At 47.5% G+C, this 24,911-nt stretch overlaps 1 protein-coding gene across 2 annotated transcripts in view; it reads right to left on the bottom strand.

Moving 5' to 3' along the window:
- Positions 1–423: 423 nt before the first annotated feature.
- Positions 424–24,911, bottom strand: part of ARMH4 (armadillo like helical domain containing 4) — a 55,385-nt gene continuing 30,897 nt past the window's right edge. Inside the window, exons 6-8 of one of the 2 annotated variants that reach the window (XM_021534647.2) lie at positions 8,407–8,438; positions 4,532–4,666; positions 424–4,323 (exon numbers count right to left, since the gene is read on the bottom strand). In XM_021534647.2, coding sequence (XP_021390322.2) covers positions 4,258–4,323; positions 4,532–4,666; positions 8,407–8,438 — 233 coding nt within the window. In that variant the 3' untranslated portion in view covers positions 424–4,257. Of the gene's footprint in view, positions 4,327–4,531; positions 4,667–8,406; positions 8,439–24,911 lie in introns of both variants that reach the window. The other variant, XM_021534646.2, reaches the window with a different exon arrangement.

Genomic DNA, 24,911 nt, shown 5'->3' on the forward strand with positions numbered 1-24,911 from the left:
ATTTTCCATTAGAGAAAACACACACAGTGACAAATAGCTCTTGCTGGCTCTTGTTAGTGAAGGGAGATGGGAGAAGGGCAGACAGACACCCTGGTACTGGGGGGTTGGAAGATCTGGGCACAGAGAAATCAGAAACAGGACAAAACAGAATGAAAAAATATCCTGGTGTGCACAGAGATGTCACTGTTGGGGCTCATTCCTGCCACTTTGGGGTCATACATCAAGGATTCCAGGTGAATCCTACCCAAAAAGTGCCAGCTGAGGTTCCCCACAGCTCCCATGGCCCCTGCAAGCCCAGCCTGGTCCTTGCACCGACCATGCAGCCTGGAGAAAGAAACACAACACCCAAATATTCCAAGCATCACTTCACAGCTTTGCCTGGGACACTGAATGAAGCACAATCAGGGAGACAGGCACTTAAAATCAGCTTTGAATGACAGCTTTTTATTTCCCAGTGTTTTCATGTAACAAAGTGCCACATTCCATAGTTACAGGATGAGGAGTTGCTCCTGTCCACGAGAGAAAACCACAAGGAAGCAGGAGGACTGCCCACAGCTCTCTGTGGAAGAAGAGCAGCCCAGAGGAGCCTCAGGGACACCTTTAGGGATCAGCAGCTCTGTGGTGGAGGTGCATTCCAAGGGGGCAAGAGCTGCCAGGCAGGCTGGCTCCTCCTGTCAGAAATGGGGCTGGAGATGCCAAATTGTGCAGTGCCCGCAAGGAAATTCTGGCTTGTGGGGTGCAGGGGGTGTTAATTGCTGCAGTGACATTGCAGTGCCAATGTCACCACCCTCAGCACTCAGGGGCCTTGCAGTTCACCCAGCACTGAGGATGAGGAGGGTCCTTCTTGGCTGCCTTCCATGCCCTGCCTCTTCCAAAGGAACCTGCTGGTTTGGTAAGGCAGAGGAAAAGATTCAATCAGCAGTGTTAGGCCACTGCAGCTTCAGCTCCCACGCCCTCCCTGCTGCCAGCTGGTCATTCCAGGGGAATGAATCCAACTCCAGGAGCTGTGCAGAGGATATTTTTAAGAGCCCAATCCGAAGTCTCTTGGCCTTGAATGAGAAGGGAAGGGGCTGAGTGGTGCTTGTGCCTTAAGGACCTGCAGATGCTGCAGGAAACTCTGCCTGAGCTCCCAAGGCTCCCACAAGCTTCCCTCGAGCCACGGCTGGCTCTGACTGCCCACCTGAATTCCAGCTTAAGCTGAAGACGTGGGGACCCTCCAGGGCTGACCAAAACCAACTATTTCACAGAAAGCTCCCCTCCAAATGGCCTTCAGCTGGCACTGCTGGCCAGCAGCACCCGGGTCCCATCCTTGGCTGAAGGATTTCAGAGCCACAGTCAGGCCTGGAGTGCAGACAGATCACAAGAAAAACCTTTGGGAAATCCACCTAACTCCTAAATCTGTCTCCAGCAGAGATCAGAGAGCCCACACTGAACTGTGCATGCAGCTGGTCCTCCCTTCCTGGTCGACTCCCAGCATCCAAGCCACCCCTGCCACGTCCTCTCTGGCTCTGAGGACACCAGGCCCCCCCACAGATGCAGTAAAACCCCACTTCCATCATCCTGACTGGCAAGGTTGCCTTTAATTCCTCAAATTCATTATGCTGGAGAGGGAGAAGAGAGACAGGGAAAACTGATTGCCCCTGCAGAAAGGCAGTGTTTCCCAAACTGGGGATTTATTAGCCCAACAAAAGGCCACATCACCTCCCACCCACCTTCCCAACCCATCAAACTGACAAGCCATCCATAGGGATCCTCCTGAGCTGCCAGAGCTGGGCTACTTAAACCAGCAGCCTTCCTCAGCCATCCCTCCTCCTCCTCCTGACTGACCCAGCAGCTCTGTGTTTTATCAGGTATTTTATCAGCTATTCACTTTGCAATCCCCACCATGCCTTACTGGGAAAAAAAATCATCCAAGAGCCCAAGGGACAGCATTTCCCAATAGTGCAAGACAGCCAGGATTGATCAGCTGGACTGTCAACACCTTAAAGCACCAACAGACTTAGGAATGAGAATGAAATAGGGAGAAATCAGTCTGGTGGGAAAACTTCATCTTAACTTGGAGTGACCACTTAGTATGTGATAAAGAGGCCTGAATTTTGGATTTCATGGTATTGCCAGTCAGTGCCTGTTCAAGATGTTGGGCTGCTTTTAGGCAAAATCCTCCTGACTGATGTTCCAGCAACAAAAAGGCAGAGATGCACCATGGAGCCCTGTCTGGGGAAGCCTCTCCTGGAGGGATTATAGTATGAAGACCCTCCCCCCACCCCATCACCCCCAAAATTTGTTGTCTCCCCATGCAGCCAGCAGGATGAATGACTGAGGTACCACCCACAGCTGTGGGTCTGGAAGACTGAGCATTAGAGCAGCATTTTGGAATTGGGGTGTCCCCCCTGTCCTTGTCCAGGTGACCCAGGGAGGCTCACAGGCTCACAGGAGAGTGCCTGGGCTCTGCTGAGCATCACATCTGATTTAATGTCCAGAGCAGGCCCTGACCCTCTCAAGAGACAGCTCACCTCAGGAGGGGCTCCTGGAAGTCCTCTCTGCTTTGCAACCCTACTGACACTTCCACAAGACATTTCCCCACCATCCACAGGCCTTTCCACTTCCACAGGCCACCAGATCCTCCTCCTGCCCCTCCTCAACCTCTCCTCCCTCCCACTTCTCCAAAGGCTCAGAGGGATTGAATCTCAGCAGATGTGGGGTCTGCCCTTACTTTTCTGCTCACATCTCCTTTGGCAACAGTCACTGCTCCTTGCAGGGAGGATGATTCCCCACAGAACAGCGATTCCCACCTCAGAAACATGGATGTTTTACATGCAGATTGGAGTAATTCAAAGTGGGAAGCAGAGCTCAATAGTGCAGCTCTTTTCCTGGCTATTTTGACAGCATTTCTGGGCAAAGCTACATTATTCTCCTCCTCTCAGTGCCTGTGTCACCACAAGCACTGTGTCCCTCAAATCTCAGCACTAACAGAGAACCTCCACAACCCCCTGCACCCATCTGTGCTATGAATTCACCTTTCTCCCTGCAGCCAAGGGTTCCCAGCGGGGTCATCTCACACCCCACAGCTGACATCGCTCCAGCTCTTGCTGTTTTCCCACTGTGAGACACAAATCCCTCAGCAGTGACTGCCATCTGCTCCCCAGCCTTTGGGGCCTTTCTGTATTCCATGGTTTGGAGACCACTTGCCCACAGAAGCCGTGGCTGCCCCATCCCTGGAAGTGTTCCAGGCCACACTGGATGAGGCTTGGAGCAACCTGGGATAGTGGAAGGTGTCAGGGTTGGAAAGGTCCCTCAAAAGTCCATTCCAACCCAAACCATTCTGTGAGACAAGACCCATCCAGATCCCCCAAAGGTGCTGTTGTTCACGCAGCTTTCAGGGGCTGAAAATGCATTTTCCAGTGGGGTAAAGGGGCACAGAGGCTCCACTCTCATCCCTATGGGAATGCAGCCTTGGAAAGAGAAGAACCAGGAGTTAGTGTCCTTCCAAGAGGAGGCAAAAGCTGGGGAAGTTTCTGACCTGCCTCTTCTCTCACCTCCTTGCACACTGACCAAAAGCCAAGAGATGCAGGCAAGAGCACCCGTCAGTAGGTGAGCGCTGGTATTTATTGTGCTGTAACACACAGTGCTGGTTGAAAATGGACACGGAATTCTGTGGTGCAATCAGTGCTGAGGCCATTCCTGTGTGTCTCCAAGCAGCGTGGAGCAGAGCTGAAGGAAGGAAGGGGTGAGAGTGGGGGCAGAAATGTGCTTCAAACTGTATCAAGAACCCTGTACATGGGCAGCCAGGGGTACAGTTCAGGCTTACAACTCATTAATTAAGCAGAGCAGCTAATCTTAGCACTAACGAACTCTAGCTCAGGTAATGTAACATTTAAAATGAATTGGACAGAAGTCATTCACAGTAAAGATTTCCATTCCTGGGATGGGTGAGAGCTATTGTTATGATTAGATTACTGCCAGCCAGGACCAAAACAGTACAACAGGGCAAGAGGAAAATAATCATCCACATGGATCAGCTCCAGCTGTGGCTCTGAATGAGGTGCCGGGGGCGAGTGTGAGATCTCCACTACTGTATCAAAACAAACACCACGGGTGGCACACGTAGAGCATAGCATTGTCATTGTCACTGGGCTGGGGACACCACCCCTGCCCGGGACAGCCGAGGGAGCAGCAGAAAAGTCACTTGTTCTTCTTGCCCCCCGCTCTCCCTCCTCTGAAAAGTCACGGGCTCTCCCAAGGGCACTGCAGTTCCACTCAAAATTCATCTTCAGAGCTGTCAGCCAAGAGCATGACTCGGTCCTGCATGCTGTTAAATTCCCTCTGCTGGGGGAGGAGAACAAACATCAGAGAGGTCCACGTGCACAAAAGAAACAAAAGGAAGAGAATTCAGCTGCCCCCATCCCGTAACCGAGGTGCCCCAGCCCAGCCAGACCCCAGCCAGGCTGTGTTTGCCTTCCAGCCAGAAGGGCTCACAGTTTCCATTCCTTCCCCTGGCAGTTTCCATTCCTTCCCCTGGCAGTTTCCATACCTTCCTTTTGTGTCTCTTGGAGCCGTTTCTCCTCCGGCGATTCATAATCTTGATGCTGTAGAGCGCTCCCAGGATGAAGAGGGCTCCAGCTATTCCAACTCCCACAGGAACCAGCATCCCTGACATGTATCCTGCCTAAAAGGAGAAGAGAGGAGCAGAGCAACACTCCCAAAGCCATCCTTTCAGAGCCATTTTCACCAGCCAAGGACTGCAATCTATCCCTACAGTGATTTCCTCAAAGTTTACTGGGCTGCCTGCACGGGATGATTCCCACCTCCAGGAGCAAGCTGGTCACCAGCACAACTCAGCTTTTCCTGACAGATATTTACTGGTGACAGCTGAGACCCTGCAGTACCTGCCTGCCTTTAGGAGAGGGACATAATCTCTCAGAGATGGGCCACTATGTGCTGGAATCCTCATCAGGGTGGAGGGATTATAAAACAGAGGATGGGGCAAATGAGAGGAGCACACAAGACCGGTGCCTCCTCGGCTTTATACTCAAAATCTTGGAGCCAAACACTTTGGATTTCCATGGGAAGGGGTTCCCTGCATGGCAGCAGGATGGTGACACAGAGGGAGGGCACACACACCCTCAGGTGGCCTTAAGGGGAGCACAGCAAAAGTAAACCAGCCCCAATTCTATCACTGTGATCCATATGTCTGCACTGCCCATTAAAACAAAAAAATACAGACAGCATGGCTAATCTAAAATTACACATCTAAACACCCTAAATCCTCAGGAAAATATTCCCAAGTGCTGCTATTTTATATTTTGCTGCTTTAAATGAAAAGTAATCTAAGTTTTAAAGTGCCAGGTTACTTCAGAATCGTCATGTAATTTGGGCTGGTGGGCTCAGTGTTGCAAGGGAGGCAGGTAGAGCCTGGCTCCCCACTCTGTAGCTCTGCCTCTCCTCACCCTGCAGCCACAGTTCTCTGCTGTGCCACTACAGCTTCACCCTTTGCCTGCTACATCCCCCAAAAATCGATTTTACACCTGCCATGGGATGCAGGCTCCAATTCTGAGGACTTGCAGACAGCTCCTAGCGAGACTCAGCCCTTTGCTTACAGCACCTGTTCTTCATCTGTGCTCTCAAAACACAACACAGCACACACACCATAATTCCTTCCCTTCCATAATCCACTGAGTGGGAGGAAAATAAAAAGTTATTCAGGTGCACTAGCCTGCCTTTGTACACTTACCTGGAGAATGACAACAACTGCTTTCATCTGGGGCAGGCACGATGCCAGGGAGGGCTGCTTTGTCCCCCAAGCCCCTCCAGATCCTACTCAGTGCTTTAAACAAAAACAGCTCCTCTGTGTTTGGATCCTAAAGCTTGAGGGATCTCCAGCTGCATTGTCCAGATTCCCTGAACACCCTCCCAGAAACCCCAGCCCTATTCAGCTCAGGTGCTGGGAAGGGGCTGCATGCCTGAGCCCAGCTCCTGAAAAAGGAGGTTAGTGAGGACACAGCTGAAGGCTGTGTCACTGTCAGGCAATTAAGGTGCCTTAATTGGGTGACCTAATTAGTGCAGCGGTGGGGTTTTCTATTTCTGGAAGTTTGCTGCTGGCATGGGCAGTGAGGGGAAGCTGCAAATGGCTTTTACATGCTGCCCAGCTGAGTTTCCATGTCAGAAATCACAATGGACCCCTCAGTCTGTCTGTGAGCCTTTTTCACACCCGACCAGCCCATGGCCTTTTACAGGCTTCCCCCAGCCCCCAGATCAATGTTTTATACCCCAAAAACCTGTGATGTGACACAAATCCAGCCCTTCTGTGTCTTGCAGCCCAACTTCTGAGGGCTTCTGCACTTTCTTGATAGAAAACCCCATTTCACAGGCCAGAGCCACATTTTCACCCCTTTATGTGGAAAATGTTGCTTCTTTAGGGATGCTTTCAATACACCCAATCCATGCTCATGCCCTTCCTGGCCCTGCTGTGCTTTGAGATAACAGCAGAACTGGAGAGGAACTCCATGTCCATTATTTGCCACACCAAATGCAGCATTTGCACAGTGATTGCAGGAGGCCAGACATAAATCTGTCCCTGACCCTGTGCTCCTGCTCCCACAGCCCCACATCTAAGGGACAGGGAAGGACATTTCTCTCAGAGATGGGCTGGAATTCTCTCCTGGGTGGAGGGATTATAAAACAGAGGATGGGGACAAATGAGAGGGGCAGATAAGACTGGTGCTGATAAACTCAGGAAGAGGAGGGAATGGGATGAACAGGTTTATTTGGAAGTGATTTGCTACAACTGCAACTGGCCGGGAGTGGTGGGGAGTGTTTTTAGTTGGGATTTTCTAAGGAAAAATGTGAGCCAGGTGAGAGATCCCAAAGGAGGGAGGTGGCTCAGGAGTGAGTCTCTCTTTGGACACCAGTGGTCCCTCAGTTACAGCAGGGCTTGTGCTGGGCACTGCCACACACCCAGGGGCTGCCTGCACCAGGTTCAGACTCCCCAGAGCTCTGCTGGAGACTGGAGCATGCAGCCCCTTGGCAACAGGGAGGGACAGAGGTGGCCAACAAGGTGACAAGAGGAAAGATGTGAGAGCTACAGCTTCAGGGAGAAGACACCCATGTCCCCAAGCTCGTGCTGTGCCACGTGTTGGCATGAGCAGGTGACTGTGCATGCTGCAACCCCTGCAGGCACACAGCCAGCCTCGGGGGCTGCTCTTTACCTTGGCTGGGAAAACCATTCTCTGTCCTTTCAGCATCTGCTCGGGATGAATCCCAGGCCAAGGAGGCTCTAGACTGCCTCTAGACTTGCCTCCTTCCTAGTGCAGAAAAAAAAGGGCTGGGCAGGAACCCACCTGGAACCCTCCCACCCCCCAGTCCTGGACACCAGACACCCAGCCCCTGTTTCTCTGCTCTGATTTGATGGCAAAAGTGCTGCTGGAATTTGGTGTGGAGCACGTGGGAAGGCTGGGCTGGTTGGGTGAGCCTGCCTAAGCTCAGAGATGTGATTTCAGAGATCACTCCCACTCCTTGTGATGGCTTTTGTTTCTACTGACTCTGATCCTGTTCAAGAATTTCCAAGGCCTGTTGAGTCACAAAATGTTCTTGCTGTCACCTCATTTCCAGCTTCATGGCTCTGCTGTCAGCAACACAACACTTGGAAGGCTTCACAACCATTCTGAAATGTCAATATTTGCTCCAGGGCAGCAGAGCTTAAAAAGCCATCACTGCCTGTGGCTGGCACAGCTCTTGATTCATGGACCAGCCCAGGGAGGAAGGATCAGAGTCTGGTTTACCAGTTTATCAGTTTTACTCTATTTGATCATTCTCCTTGCAGGGATTTGCAGCACGTGCAGGTTGGAAAGGCCTCATCCAGAGGCACTGGCATGGCATGCAGCCTCTCACCAGAGAGCAGCACCAGAGCCTCTGGATTTGCATCCAGAACTGAGTTCAGCATGTAGAGAAAAGGAGTGGAAGTAAATTCTTTACCCTGGGGTCCCTGGAAACACCCCAGGTCAGGTTGGACAGGGTCCTAAATCCCTGGTCTGGTGAAGATACCCCTGCTCAGTGCTGAGGAGCTGGACTAGATGGACTTCCAAAGGTCCTTTCCAACCAAAACTATTCTAGGATAAGTTAAGGGGAAATTAAAAAAAGCAACTCAGCTTATCTGCCAAGGTCATTTTCTGGTGCAGAGAAATCAATCAAACACTTCTGTCTCTCCTGCTCTTAGTTACAACCCATCAGGGATTTATTTTGGATTCACACCACTCTATACCAGCAGCATCTGGTTTATTTGCCTCCCAGAAAAAAATTTTAAGCCCTTTCTCAACTGTCTGTATAGAGAACTGCACTGACATAAATTTATTTATTCCTGCAAGCAAAAGTGGCTTGCTTTGAAAGGAACTGAAACACTGAGCCTCCTACCTTATCTTTCAGCTTCTCCATCCAGCTTCTCACTGAAAAATAAGGAAAAATAAAAGCTGTAATCATGTTACTTCCATTAATTAGTGACAAACGATAGTGATAACATTAAAATAGACAGCAATTAAATTGACAAGCTGATAAGGCTGAACATTAGATTTCCTCTTTTCTCATTCATGAGAAAAAAGCAAATGCAGCAAATCAGCACAAGAAACTCTTGGAGTGAGTTGGCAGGCAAGTAGCTCTCCTTTGGCTGAGCAATCACATCTTCAGAGTGAATTAAAAAGGAAAATAAAAACCAGGATTTCAGGCTGTGGATTTTTGACCATCAATTTTCATGCACACACTGGGAGAAAACCTTACAGTGCAGTTCTCCCCTTCCAGTGGCCTCCTCGGTGTGGATATTCTTCCCTGTGTTTTGTATAGCCTGTAACGATGGTTAAAAATGTATTATTCACTGCCTTTTATTCCCCTGATTTTCTGGAAGAGCCACTGGCTGCTCTGGGAAGCTTCCAGAGGGCTGGGATGGCACTGGAGGTGCTAAATCACCAACCCAAGCAAATCTGTCCTGCCAGCACTGCGACTTTCTTCTCCTGACAGTTGAGTAAAACATGAAATATGACAGCTGGGAGTTAAAACTGTGTAATGGCAGGTGCTTTGGGATGGAATATTCACTGATCTCAAAGTGCTGCCAGGGCTCAGCAGTGGCTGCAGGAGTCACTAACACCACAGGGCACTGGCTGTGTCTGCACTGCACCCAGGGCAAAATGCCCACAGGGATCTGACAGGATTTTAACAAATTCCTGCTCATAGGTAAGAAGTAATAAACAGTTAAATATTGGGGGTTTTGGAGGCTCAGCAAGTGTGTTTTATCAAGGATTCTCATCTCTCCAGGAGGACAGTGCTAAAGGCACAGGGGACTCTTGGATGCAGCAATGTCCTTCTGAGGGATATTTTTTCCAGAGTGTGTTAAATCCCAAATGTAACAGGTAGTTTATGGATTTAGACCTGATTTCCAAGCCTGCTTTCTTATGAAACGTCCCCTCAAAGCTTGAATTGGCAATATCAGTGTCTGCAGGTGCACCTGCAGCACTCAGAGCACCCTTCTGTGAGTGGGGAGGGGGCACAGGAGGGCCAGCAGCAAATGGTTATTTTATGTCTCAGATACAACACAAGTTCAATTGAATACTCCCTTTCTAGTGTTAGCACCACAACACCTTCCAAACAGAAGGATCCCAAAGTAGCTAAAGGTGAACACGTGTGAAAGAGGCACAGGTGCACTCATCTCTGATGAGGAGCTGAGAAAAAACAAAGATGAATTATCCAGGAGAGGGACACACACAACACTAGAAGAGAACAAGAGGTTTTGTTTTATCAGCTCTCCCCATCATTAGTCCTGGCCTGCATAGGCTGAGCCATGCAAAACTCAGTTTATGAAGGTGCCACCACAATCCTCCTCTGCCAGCCCAAGCTTGCATGCCCTGGATTCACAGAATTCACAGAATGACCAGGTTGGGAGAGACCTTCAGGATCATTGAGTCCAACCCAGCCCCAGCACCTGAACCAAACCCTGGCACCCAGTGCCACATCCAGGCTTTGGTAAACACACCCAGGGATGGTGACTCCACCACCTCCCTGGGCAGCCATTCCAAAACTTTATCTCTCTTTCTGTAAAAAACTTTTTCCTAATATCCAACCTGTGTTTCCCTTGGCACAGCTTGATGGAATTCCCAGTGGAATCCCAGAGAGGAAGGAAACCCATGGCTGCCCCGGGCTGGGTCTGCAGGTGTGACACTGCCAGGAGGAGAGGTGACAGTGGCTCAGCCACACAGGGATTGGGGACAGATGCACCCCCAGTGCCCAGCTGAGAACAAAGCCTATTTTTACCCCTCTCCCAACAATTCCATGGGAGCAGTGATCTCATCAATAGCCGACCCATTTTCCTGCAGCTGAACAAGGGCAGCAATTAACTCCAGAGTATTTCTGCCAAGGCAGAGGCAGGGGCTGAGCTAAGAATATTCCATTACCTATTTTTAATGAACACAGACTCTGGCTTTGTTCCCCTCTGCTCCACCACACAACAGCAGCACACCCGCCGGGGCCCACCAGCTCGATAGTACAAATCTTTATTTGCTATTACACATTTGTTTGTTATTAAACCCAGCCTTGTTTTCAGCCATGAGGTGCCTTTAGAAATCAACCCAGGCCACCCAGGGAAAAACAGCCCAAGGTGATTCTCCCTGACTCTCCAGGGGATGCATTAATGCAGCCACAGCCTCTGACCTCTGCTAGAGAAAAATAATGGCCCCAAATTAATGAAATTCAGAAACCTTCAATGCACTAGGAAGGAGCAGAGAGCATGGAGCTGTCCCAGCCAAGGTCCCAGACCTGCCAGGCTGGGGCCAGGACAAGTCAAGGAGCACTGGGTTACCATGAATTACAAACACTTCTCATGTCACCAAGGTTCTAACACCTGGCAGGAGATCCCAAGCCACCGTGCCACCAAAACTGAGAACTCTCTGCTCCAGTGATTTACCCATCTGTGTGTGGCTAGGAGACAGAGCATTATTCCAAGGTAGAATTGATATCTATGCTAAGCAGCTACCATCAATTAATTCTGGGCTTCAGAGTCTAATTATGCAACAGAATCCATAATTAATATTCTGGCTTGGGAGAGGAACGCTGTGGCTGGCACCTTCCCATGAAAATGCAGCACTCTCCAAGAACACCAGGTGACTTGCCAGTGAGGGCAAGCAAATAATTAGTAAGAAATACACTAGTCCATGTATTTGTCATCATCCCCTTTATTCCTCCTTTCTCTGATCACTGAATGTCCTGAAGAAATTCCAAGAGTCTCTGGGTGTGAATGACTAACAAGTGTCTGCAGTGCTCGCTCATCTTCCACAGCACTTTTCGGATGGTCACTGCTCCAAACTCTCTGCCTCAGCTTAATTTTGATCCCTTGGTTTCATGGGGAGCTAAGTAAGATGAGCGTGGAGCACTTCTGCAAATTACATCCATAATCTGACATTTCCTCAGCGATTTATATAATGTCTGCATCTCTGCAAATTAATTTTAAATAACATATAGCTTAACATTAAGCCGGTCAGGAGCGCAGAGGAGGAGCATGCTTGTCTGGCACTGGCCTCAGAGCAGTGCAGGATGAATTCAGACAGCTACAGATGCAATGTTGCTATTTTTAGGCAGTTTTACCCAGCTCTCCCCTTCAAAATGAGCAGCCAGCTAAAGAAGTGAGGCTCGTTTGCAGAGGTAAGCAGCAGCCTGGGGTGTCTGCCTGGCCCTTTTTGGTGGGACCTGGCCCAAAGGGACAGGCACAACCCCCTGTGAGCAAAACCCTGCTGGAAGTTCAGGTTTTGGCAGATGTAGGCAGGAGGCTGAGGAGGGGACAGCAGGTGACACCTGAGGGTATATGGCACTGGATGCCCAAAATCAGAAGGTGCTCTGAGGTCTCCCCAGAGCCTTCTCCAGGCTGAACACTCCCACCTCTCCCAGCCTTTCTCCAGCCCTCAGAGCATCTTTGTGGTCTCCTCTGGACTCACTTGGGTCCAGATCCCATTTATGTTGAGGCTTCCCCCCTGATCTCCCTCCCTGCTGCTGTTCTAAGGATTGTCCATCTTCAGACAAGTTCTTGTTCATTTTCCAGGTCTCCTGTGCCCCCCTGTGCCCTGGCAGCTGCAGGGGCTGAGTGCAGGAGCTTGGCTCTGCCTTTCAGCCTCACCACAAGGCACCACCAAATCTCTCACCAAAGGCTTTTCCCTGTTTCCCTCTCCACCTTCCTCTAAAATCAGGAGCACAAGTCCTCAGGGCCTCTTGCTTTGCCAACTTTTAGTAATCCTAATTGCCTAATTATCCACTCCAGTGCAATGATAAAGCTGTTTAATAATTCTGTTCTCTTCTCATTCATTCTCTCCCTTCCCAGATAAGAAAATGCAAAGACTTCTGGTGGAGATTTCAATCAATAATTCATGTCCTACTGCCATCAGTCGTGTCTCCCTACTCCCCTCTTGGAGGCCCTGCTGCTTTGTCTTGTCACTTTGGTTTCATCTAATCAGCTTGTTTTAATCATATCCTCTCTCTTAATCATCAGTTCAAGCAATTCTGTTTTTCCATGGCACATTATCACTCATCCCTGCAGATGTTGCTTGGTTTTCAAATCCAGAACTCCCAGCTTCATTCCAGAACTCCATCCTGCTACTGATGAAGGTTCATCCATCACCTTTCCTTTTAATAACTTTCCACCACAACCCCCAAACCAGTGGTGAAAATGTGGCACTGCCAGGGATGGGGGATCCTCAGCTTCTCTGGGCATCCTGTGCCAGAGCCTCACCACCCTCAGAGTCAAGAATTTTTTCCTTATATCTACTCCAAAGCTGCACCCTTTCAGCAAAGGAGAGCTGGTTAAAGTGCAGAAAATAAGGAAAAGATTGGTTACTTTCAATCAGTCTGTATATACCAAGCAACCTGCCCTGTTCCATTACAGATTTCATCCCTTTCTCTTGCAGGTTAAACTTTTTTTCCCAAATGAGACTTGTGAGAACAATTTTGCAGAAATGCTCCGTGCTTCATCTGCTCAGCTCTGACAACTTAATGGCACAAGGGTGCATCTGCTCCTTTCCCTTAAAAAAGCACAATTTTCAATTTACTTACTAGCACAAATAAATAATAAAAGAAAATGGCATCTGCCTGGAAGGCAGCATATTTTTAATTCCAGAACAACTACGCCTACCTGATGGGAATGTTGATGCATGAATTGCCCAACTCGAGAAGACTTGAACAGCTGGATAATCAAACAAATGACAAACTGACAATTACTATTTATGTTTTCAGATAAAAATTTTGCTTGGGTGAACTTTGAATTAACCCAGTGAACTTTAACAGCTACCATGGCACTGCATGGCCCCTGAACTGCACCATCTACAGCCTTTTCCCTGCCTGTCCAGCTGCAACCCAAGCATGGCTGCAACCCAAGACTGCCCCAACCTGCCCAAATCTCTTGGAAAATAAATGGAAATGGGGAGACAACCCACCACACTCACCCAGGAAGCAGGAATTAAAATGGGCTTCCCATTTTGACACTCCTTTCCCCATGGACTTTTGACACTCCTTTCCCCATGGCATGAGGTTTGGTTCCTCCTTTCCCTTTTCCTTTGCACTTTTTAAGCTGTTTTCCCTTTATCTGCCCACAGTGAGTAGCCCCTTACTGAGGCTGGCAAAGGCACTGCCCTTGTGCCTTGGCATTTCTCTGTGAGCTCAGTTCTTCTATGGGACCTTCAAAACACATATTGACATCTACACACAATTTGTTTCTCCCTCAGTGGCCCCGGACAGGCACAAGATGTTAAATCCAAGCCAAGGTACAAATCCTCCCATTATCCTAAAAGGCATCAGCAGGACATTGCTGTGAACTGGCTGTCACAATTTGTTGCATGATTAAATATTTACTGATCACACTGTGTTCAAAAGCTGTGTCTGCTCTGGGAGAGGAAATGCAAACTTTGTTTATGGAAATGTCAACACCTCTGCTGGAGCACACGTGGGATCAGCTTCTCCCTCACTCTGCCCTGGCACAGCTCCTGGAGAACCCACCCTGCCTCAGCTCATGGGCTTCTTGTGTGCTGAAAATGTTCATATTCAGCAGCTTTCAGAGAAACACAGGCTCATATGGCTTAAAGGGACCTTAAAGACAGGCTTGTTCCACCCCCACACCTTCCACTATCCCAGGTTGATCCAAACCCCCTCCAACCTGGCCTTGGGCACTTCCAGGGATGGGGCAGACACAGCTTCTCTGGGCACCCTGTGCCAGGGCCTCCCCAGCCTCACAGCCAAGAATTCCTTCCCAATATCCCATCTAACCCTGCCCTCTGGCAGTTTGAAGCTATTCCCTCTTCTCCTCTCACTTCATGCCCATGTCAAAAGTGCTTCTCCAGCTCTCTTGGAACCCCTTGAGGACTTGGAAGGGGCTCCGAGGTCTCCCTGGAGGCTCCTCATCAAAGCTGTATCCTGCTGAAGATGAAAAATCTTTCTTTATCATGGGCCTTGACTTTGCAGCTTCAATAAACTTTTTAGGGTGGCATTTGTGTGCTGATTATTTACATACCACTATCCAAATAGAACTACCTAGAAGCAGCAGCTGAAGAGACAGGTTCTATGAAAGAATGCTTTCCAGGCTTTTCCAGTGCTTTTTCCAGAGCACTGATACACCTCTTCCAGAGTATTTATGATCCCTGCACTCTCAATTCTAAAAGTTTGCTGTGCAATTATTTTTTTCTCAGAGGTCTCCAGTAAAAAATGTATTAATGGTTTATTCTTCCCGTGATTCAGGCACTGGAGCAGGTGAACTTCTTCGGTCAGTTTTCTTAAAAAGTCTGGGACAAGCACCATGGAAAAATCTTGGTCCCGACAGTTAAAATTTGGTAAAGTTATCAAGAACTAGAATACAAGAGTATAAATCCAACAAATTTAATGATTGGATTTCTTTCCCCAGCAAGTGCAGTCAAGGCCACGTTAGAGCTTGGAGCAACCTGGGCTAGTGGAGGGTGTCCCTGGCCACCACCCTGCAGAGGGGTGTGAACAGAGAGGGTCTTTGAGGTCACTTCCAACCCCCACCATTCTGAGATTACACAATCTCAACCTTACTGGCTGATTTTTGGAGAAGCTTCCAGGTGCACTGCAATCCTTACTTTGCAGATCCTCAGATGCTTAATTTCCTGATTTGTACAGGAAATTACCTGACAGTGGCCAAGGATGCAGCCATGGAAGAGAAACCCTTCCTCCTGCCAGCAGGGTCCCTGTTGTGCTGTCAGGGTGCCCAAGTCCCCTTGGGGTCAGAGGGAACCAGCAGGTCAAACATGGGGAAAACTGCACCCATCCCATCCCATCCCATCCCATCCCATCCCATCCCATCCCATCCCATCCCATCCCATCCCATCCCATCCCAGACACCAGAGCTGAGCTCACAAACCATGTGGGGATCTCTGTCCCTACCCCAAGCCAATATTTTAGCTCTTTGTGGCACCAAGTCCCTCTAAAATCACTGCTGGTTTTGAGGGATGACTGGAGGGTTTGACCCTGTAAATTTACAGGAAAAAAGCCCAAGATGGAATTTGGTCCTGTGTTATCTTTTAATGCCCATTTTTCTCCAAGCCTGTTTTCTGCTCCATAACCCAGCAGCCTCTTCCATAGTCTGGTATAAGGCTGAACAGATTCTGGCAAAGACAGAACAGATTTTTGCAAATGAAAAACTGTTGCAGGGATGGAAGGAGTGGAAAAGGTGGAGAAGCTGCAGGTGGAGAGCACCTCACACATCCCCCTGCTCCAACAGCATCTCATTTCAGCTGGAGGACAGCAGCAAAAGGGTGCTGGCTGTTATGGTGCCTTGAGAGGCTACCTGGAAAGAGGCTGGGCAGAGCTGAAGGAATAAAGGAGGGATTTATTAAAAGGCCCTCAAGGGATGCACCTTGGGCAGTGCAAGAGCCCAGCTGCGGCTCTAACTAAGATGAACCCAAGATGGACCCCAAGCCATGAGTTTTCACACTTTTATAAGATTTGGCCCATTTCCATATTGGAGTTAATTGTCCAATTACAGCTCCAGGTTGTGCAGTCCCACCCTCCCAGGCTGCTCTCCTCAATTCCTGTTGTTTGCACTTTTTGGGGCTGAAGCTGCAGCAGTGTCCTTGGTTCTGGGGCTGGAAAAGGATTGTTTCATCTGACTACACTGTGAGGAGAACTTGCTGACACTTTAGATGAAGTTCAGAGTCACACACTAAGGCAGTCCAGAATCTGCAAAATGTGAAAGCTAAAACTTAAGGCATCAGTTATTTGATTAAACACCTTCCAAATCTCCAGCTGAAGCCACGTGATACTCCCTTATACTGAGAGGAGAGGGCATTTCTCATTCAGCCCTCTCTAAATGCAAACCACAGAGATCTTCCTGCCCTCCTGACAAAGCTCATGGCCTTATCTACTTTAAAGCATCAGCAACTACACTGCAAAATTTCTTTTTGTGCTTCAGTTTATGTCTGATATTAATCAGGCTCGGAAAAGATTCTTGGTTTGCTTTTTTCCTTCCATAAAGAACAAAAGTCATTTTCAGAATCCTATTTCCTGGGACACTATACGAAGGATTTGCCAGCAGCAAGGGCTGAAATAGGGAATTTTCCATTTCTGTGTTAAAAAAAATATGATATCTTTTTCTTATTTCAAGTTTTGGCCTTTATTTCATCTGTCAAGATGCAGCACTCCCCATGAAATGACATAAAGATCAATAAAGGACTAAATGGTTGGAAACAAAAACGATGGAATTGACCTTTGAAGGAAAAAACAGGTATTAGACTGTGTTTTCAGCCAACAGTTATTCCACTAATTAAACCACAAAGCCCTGAGCATCGATTAGATGCTAAAAATAAGATCTGATTATCACAGAAACTCATTTTCCTGCAAATCTTGGGAAGAGCAGCATTGTCCAGTGTTAGTCACAAAAAGAAAATGAACTTGCTTATGTCTGCCAACAGGACAAGTCTTATCCCAGTCCTTCTGCATCCAGAACTAAGCAACAATTCCCACTGTGATTCTCTTGTGATCAAACACCAAATGGAGCCTTTAAGCTCCTGACACCTGTCCCTGAGTTCTTGTATAATTGTGGGCAAGTAAATTGATCTCTTATTCCATTTCCCATCCTTACTGTGGGAATATTAAGGATATAATAGATCATATCTAGTAGGTCACTTGTGTTTCTTTCCCTTGTCAGAGCCTCTTCCTCCATAGTTTAATAGCCCCTACTGGCTGTGGGATGTTCTGGGAGCTGAAACAGTACAAATCCTGAATCACAGTAAAATGGGATTTTTTGGAAACAAATGTTCTTTAGGATGCCATTATTTTAAGCATCCAGTTCCAATCCTCCTGCCATGGGCAAGGAAACCTTCTACTGTCCCAGGCTGATCCAAGCCCCATCCAACCTGGCACCTGGAACACTGCTGAGTGCTCTGGGAAAGTCACTTCATGTCTCTGAGTTGGCTCCCCAAATGCAGAAGAGGGTTAATGGCATCAGCTGCAAGGCCTGTTTGCATACTATGACTTGTAGGCCCCTCCCTAGAGCTGCACAAGGGGGATAATTATTCAGTTCTTCTGTTTCTAAACATGCCAGTGCTTCATGAGCATTGGAAAATGATAGTATCTTGTTTGCCATAAATGCAGTAATTATAGCTAAAACTCTTCATTTACATGGAAATGACAACAAATTAGAATCAAGCATCTACAATTAGGGTAAAAAGCCACAGCAATTTGTTATTCTTCACAAGAAATCATTTTTCACATCATTTACTGGGAAGGAGGTCTCATTATATAATGATATTTAGCTCTTCAACTGCTTTGCAGTTTATTAATTGCACTCACAACAGTTCTCTAATATAAACAAGCATCTTCATCTGCTGGCTGGGAATGCAAGGCGGGCAGCAGTGACAGGATGCACCCAGCTCTGCAGTGTCCAGCCCAGGAGGGACATTGACCTGTTGAGTGGCTCCAGTGGAGGCCACCAAGATGATTTGAGGGATGGAGCCCCTCTGCTGGGAGGAAAGGCTGGGAGAATTGGGATTGTTCAGCCTGGAAAAGAGAAGCTTTGGGGTGACCTCACTGTGGCCTTCCAGCACCTGAAGGGAGCTGACAGCAGAGGTGGAGAGAGACTTTTTACAAGGGCCTGGAGGGACAGGGCAAGGGGGAATGGCTTCAAACTAACAGAGAGCAGGGCTAAATTAGATGTTAGGAAGAAATTGTGAAGGTGGGGAGGCCCTGGCTTCTGCCCCTTCCCTGGCAGTGCTCCAGGCCAGGCTGGACAGGGCTTGGAGCACCCTGGGATACTGGAAGGGGGGTGGAACTGATGCCCTTTAGGGTCTCTTCCCACCAGAACCATTCTGTGATTCTCTGTTTCTATTTACAGCCAAATAGAGACCCAAAGCCAGCAAAGAAAAGAGAGGGAAAACATGAAAATATCTTTATCACAGCTGTAATTCTGTGGTAATTTCTCAGTAATAACAACCCAGACACCTGATGATGGCAATCAAATAAAAAGGCTTCACTGAGACTATGCTGGCTGAGGAGAAAGCAAGTCTGACAGGCAAAAGATCTTGCAGGAGGCAGAATGTGACTTCTGCTGGTCTATCCAAGTGAAGGAGCTACAAATACAAGGAGCTACTGTCTGTTTGGGCAGACAAAAGGTGGAGAAGGCAGCTCCAATTTAACTTGCATGGGGAAAATGGGCTGATTTCAAACACTTCAAAAGAACTCTGAAGGGAAGTGCTTTGAAGATGAGGAGCAATTTTGATTATTGGCTAGATGGGCAGCTTCAAGGTGTGGGTTATGGTAGGACCTGGCCTCTTTTGATCTGCATTTCAAAAGAGCACAAGGCCAAATTCAACCCCCAGACAAGCAAACCTGGTTTCATACTGTACTGGTAGAAGTCAGCAGGAAACTGCAGCAGTGCCTGGCCACCACTTGGGAGTCTGCAGCTCCTGATTCCCCTTCAGATTTTATCCACCCCTGAGAGAGATGCCCTGGCTTGAGAGGTTAAACACCAAACTAAATGCTGGAATCTGAAATTCAGGGAATTCTCAGAACTTTGGGCCTGTAAACCAAAGCTTAGAATTAAACAGAGGATTTAATCTGAGATCTTGGAAGAGGCTTCCAAACTTAAGTGCTAGAATAGAGAATGTGGATTTATAGTTTAAAGCAGAGACACGTTAAGCTAAGTGGAGGAAAGTTTAGAGTTTTAAAGTTTAAGATATAGAAAAAATAAAAGCAGTTACAAAGGTAAATAAGGAGTTTAGAATGCAGAACTATAGGTTTGTCATAATATGACTGGCAAGAAAGCTTACACTGTGCAAGAGTCCATAAGACAAAATATTTAAGGATTGGGTCAAAAACATAAATATCCTTGTTGGCAGTGTTTCATTGGTCAAAAAATCCTTAAAAGGTCTTGTAACTAAGGGTCTTGTGACCTTCTGAGCCATGCAGTGAAGATGTGAGCCAAACTTATCCTTCCTGCCTGTGTAGAAGATAAGAGAAGTAAATCTCATCATCTAAAAAACTCAGAGGTCCTGTCTCTGACTCATTCAGAAATTCTTCCAAAATCCCCATAACTAAACACTAGCTCTACCTCCACATCCCTCTGGTCTTGTACCTCCAACCTAGGTCCTCATATAAGAAGTTTGATTGCATTGGAGAGGCTGTTCCAGGGGCTGCTGTGAAGGAAAACCTCTCTTTTCTCTGCACCACCTATCAACAGTTATGGGTGAGATTTGCAGACAAATTAATATCCCAAAATCTTGGTGACATTTGCTGCCACCCACTGAACTTTATAAAATCACCAGCACCTCCCAGACAAGCCCTGCACAGCCCTGCAGTGAAAGGGCTGATTTATCCTCACATCCTCTGCTATCCACACTTCCCATTTATTTCCCAATGGCACAGAGCACTGCTCCTGTGTGCTCCAGCCTGTGTAATGTGATATATCCCAAACACACACCCAGTGCTGTGGGCACTCTCCCATCCCACTCCTTCCACTCAGAAGTGAAAAGATCTGGAGTTTCTCCAAGCAGATGGAGATTATCAGTAACAATTTACTTACCCTGAATGGGCATTACCCTGATTGGAACAGGTCAGAGCCCACTTCTGATTAGGACAGTGATATGATGTGGCTCTAAGAAGATATTTTAAGCATCTCTGAGTGAACTCCTGATTTTGCTGCCATCATCTGTTCAAATAATGAAGGACCAATTTGATGCAAGAGAACCTTCACAACATTATCTGGATAAAGCCTCAGAGGTCAATCTGCTTTCAAAGTGGCAGCAAATATTGTTTATGATCTAAGTGCTGAGGGACACTTGGTACTGCTTGCTTTCCAAAGACCACCAGGTGGGCCAGAAAATTTTCTGTTGGCTTGACAAGGGTGGTCTCAGCCCTCTAGGAAGACAAACTCTGCAGAGAGAGACACAGAAAGAAATCACTGACAAACCAGAGGGAGGAAATAAGCAGAGGACACTTTCTAAACTAATTTTTTATAGTGGTCTGATTGCACTGAGGTTTTAATAGGAGAAGATATTTAGATTAGTTATCAGGAAGAAATTCTTGATGCTGAGGGTGGTGAGGCACTGGTAGAGCTTGCCCAGAGAAGCTGTGGCTGCCCCACTCCTGGAGTGTTAAATCCAGCTTGGATGGGGCTTGGAGTAACATGGTCTAATGGAAGGTGTCCCTGCACATGGCAGGGGGTGAAACAAGGTGAAAGTCTCTGATTCACAAGTTAACTTCTCTTATTTTAGCTCCAAGGCTAACAAATATTAGCAAGGAAAGAGGTTGGGGTTGTCAAAATCTCCCCTTAGTCTTCTAAAGGAGTAGCTGCAATGCTTTTGTTTTTAACTGCAAATATTCTACACAGGGAATTCCCAGGGGAAAAGCTGCATTTTCCACAGCACAAACAAAACCACTATGGGCCACCTGAAATTCTTTGCAGATACAGAAAACAGTGAAACTGCAGAGCACTTCTAAAATTTGGTCCTAAACATGAGAAGCAGTTTACTGTCCTTACTCTGCAATATTGTGAATCAGTTGACAGATTTGGGAATAACTGAATAACCTAGTTACAGGTTGGACTGACAGACCCAAAGAACTATTGACTCAAAGCAGTTCATCACAACATCCTAATTTACCAATCTCTCCAGTCTGACAAAAGCTGTTTGTCCACTTGAACCCAAAGGGATACAGGAGCTGAAGTCTCATTTTTAAAGTCCATTTCAAAGAGCCAAACAGATCTACCAAAACCAAAGGAGCAACAACCCACACATTTCCATGTGAGCTGTTGGACCCATAACCAGCTTTGGGAATCCACAGGTAATTTATGCATTCAGGAAAATTTCCATTTGGTATCTGGGAACAGCAAACAAGACCCTGGGAAGCTGAGCAGAGCAAACCTGGTGCCTTGCTGGAAATGCCATGACTTTCTGTGCTATTGCACCAGCTTCTCTGCCTTGAAGACCTGAGAGAAAATCATGCAGGAGGGGAATTAACTCAGTCCAACAGCAACTGCAGGGCAGCCTGAGCACAAAACAAAACATGCAAAGTCCTCATCCAGGGAAGGGGATGACACAGATTTCCACTGAAGTCTGCACTGAGCTGCCTGTCTTTGGTCTCTCAGTTAAACTATTGACATCTCTGATTTCAGTACAGAAGTGTTTTATGTGGAGCCTGGTTGTGGGAAACGGATTTGTAAAGAATTCTTAAAGTTTGACAGAAGGCTTACATAGTATTTGTATGTAAACTTTGAGGTAAGAAATGCTGACTTAGAAATGCTGTGCAATAGAATAGACATTGTTGAGAGAGAAATTGAACTAGAAACAAGTTTCAAAGGATGGCCTTGCAAATAAAACTAGATAGTTTAGAGAAATAGAACTATGAAAGATGCATTGTAGTAGGACCCATGAGGGGTAATTTTAGATGATTTGCTTTAAGGCATTTACAGCATGGGGTGACTAAAGCTGATAGGCCAAGAAACACTTATAAAGATATTGTAATTAAGAAATAGTTGGCTTCTGATTGTGATGGTGTGAATTATAACATCTGTATTGTCTCACCCTTCATATAAGACTGAAAATAGAATAAAAGTTTTTTAAATGCTTCTCTGGGACAGAAAAGGGCATAATCCAACAAAATTGGTGTTTTGTGTGAGGAACAAAATATTGGTTAGTTTTGTGTTGTAAAATTGTATGAAGGCATGAAAGCTGGTGAATTCACCTGGTGAATTGAAAAGACACTGGAAGTGCTTTGCAAGGTCCTTTCCCTTCCTGAGTCACAGCTCCCTGCCAGTCTGCAAAACCAGACAGGTTTTGGGTTTTCTGTCCCCAGCACCTGGTTATGGTGTAGGGGGAACCCTGTGCCAAAGGAAGAGAACATAAGGATGGTTGTACTGGACCAGGTGAGCCCCACATCCCATCTCTGAAGGCAGATGCTCCCAGAGAAAGGCAAACAGAGCTGATACTGCCCTTCCTCACTCTCCTACCTGCACCAATTCTCTGCTGAACCAGGACTCACAGCCTCCCACTTCAGCAGGCTTCGATGCACATTTTTGTCCTAGCAACTGTGAATATTTAATGAGCAAAATGTAATACAGGAGGGAGAGACTGAGTTTCCTGTAATTAATTTCTCTTGTTGTGAGAGCTGAAAGGCCACCTGGGACCACACACACACACGTGATAAATGCTCTACAAACATGCAAAGACGAGCCAGGATCTGCCCAAAAGCAGCCAAAAGAATGACCACAGAGGACTGGAATTGTCCCATCTGTGAACACCAGGACTCAAGCACAAGGTGGGGAAGTGATTTGCTCCAGGACTTAGATAAAAATGCAACCCTGGCTGTAATGATGTGAGGCAGTTTGGGCCAGAGCCAAGGTCAGGCTGGCAGTGACCAAGAGCATTTTTCTAGGAAAAGTTTACGATGGGACAGCACACAGCAACACTCCCCTTGCACATCCTCCTGTCACTCTGGGGTTCTGGACAATAACTCTGCAGTCACTGCTTGCACAAAATCCCATTTCTCCTCTGGTTATCCATGTTAATTTATCCTTTGGATTATCCTCCTTTTTCCTCAACCCCTTTATATCTCTGCTGTATCCCTTTCCAGATGCACAGAGGGGCAGAATGGCACAGAGTATTCAGAGTTAAAATGCTGGTTATAATTTTTCTCTCTGTTCTTTATCCCCTCACATCCCTCCAGGCCTGTGCTCTTACTATATCATCCTCCCCTTTCTCTCATAAGGATTTGGAGCAGAGGCTTTGCTTTAATTTCTCCTTTTTGCCACAAGTACCCAGTTTGCCATTGAAATTCACTCTCTTGTGGTTACAGGACTAACAACAAAAACGACTTTCAGCCTAAATTTCCCCCTGGAACTTGACTGTCCCTTGGATGCTCTCCAGGATTTCAGAAACAGCATCTAAGCTTTCTTACTTACCCAGGCATAAATAAGCTCTGTTTACCCCATGGATTTACCCTGAGCATTAACACCCACCCATCCCAGCTCAGGGGGACTGTGGGGAACATCTTAGATGGGGAACATCTCTGCATCCCTGCTCAGGGCTGGGGACAGGGTAGGATGGGACCAACACCCATCACCTGGGAACCCTGCTACTGAAATCTGCTTTTAGAACCATAGAAATACAGAATTGTTTAGGTTGGAAAAGCCATCTAAGATCACCAAGTCCAACCATTCCCCCCCAGCACTGCCAAGGTCACCTCTAACCCATGTCCCCAAGTGCCACATCCAGATCTTTTAATCCCTCCAGGGATGGAGACATCACCCTTTCCCTGAGCAGCCTGGGCCAGGGCTGGACAATGCCTTGGTTAATGAATATTTCATAATATCCATAATAACTCCTATGCAGTGAAGAGCAGAGGAGGGAAACACCTGAGCTGTCAGGCCATCAGAGGGGACTCCAGCACCCTCAGGAGCAATCCAGGTGGCTGCTGGACCTCTCCTGGCTCATGCCAGGGAGATGAGGACAGGGAAACTCTCCTGCCCACTCACACTATGAAATAAATCCAGGGAAACTGCTGGCAGGAGCTTGAAGAACATTCAGATTATATTAAAAAAAAAAAAAAAAAAAAAAAAACCACCAAAAACAAACCAGAAAGTCCTACTGTTCTTTAAACCCTCATGTTCAGAGCCCACACAGAAGTGACTAACTAAACCTTAATAACTAATCACTGCTGCTGCTAATTAGTGCCACTGAATGTGCTTTTCCTCCTGCAGGTGACTCCACATTCAGGGCTGCCTGCTCTGGTTTGGAGGGATGGTGCTGCAGCATCTCAGAGAACCAGCAGGGCTGGGAAAACCTCCAAGATCATCAAGTCCCCCTGTCTGTGCCACGTCCATGCCCTGCCCCAGGAGCTCCCAACCGCTGCAGCCACAGCTCCAGGGACATCCCTGGGGACAGAATCCCCTGCAGTGCCTTGGGAAGGAGTCCTGGAGCTGCATCCCAAGCCCTGCACTGCCCCAAAGGCATTTCTGTCTGCTTGGTGCTCTCCAAGTGATCTGGCAGGGGCTGAGACATTCAGCCTGGCCCAAAAAACCTCTGTGGCTCTTGCTCTGAGCTTGTCAGGAGGCAAAGGCTGAAATCAGACACAAGGAGCCACTGATGGTCCCAGAAAAGATCACAGATCCCTCTGCAGCTGCAGGGCTGTGGGATCAGAGCATTCAACAAAGCAATGCTGAGTTTTGCCAGCTCAGATTCTGGCTTTGTCTGCTCTGTTAAGACATGCACCTTAGCAAAACATGCTCCTGGCTGCCTCTGTCTACCAAAAGTTAAATTAACTCCCTGCCTCTCCTGCTCCAGATTGCAATTAAAGAATCACAGGGTCGTTTAGGTTGGAAAAGTCCATCCAGCTGTACTGGAGCAGGGCTGACTGACCATGGAGTCACTGCAAACTGTGGCTGGAGAGGTGAAGCA

This window comes from Lonchura striata, chromosome 6, assembly GCF_046129695.1.
Source record: "Lonchura striata isolate bLonStr1 chromosome 6, bLonStr1.mat, whole genome shotgun sequence".
Classification (NCBI taxonomy): domain Eukaryota; kingdom Metazoa; phylum Chordata; class Aves; order Passeriformes; family Estrildidae; genus Lonchura; species Lonchura striata.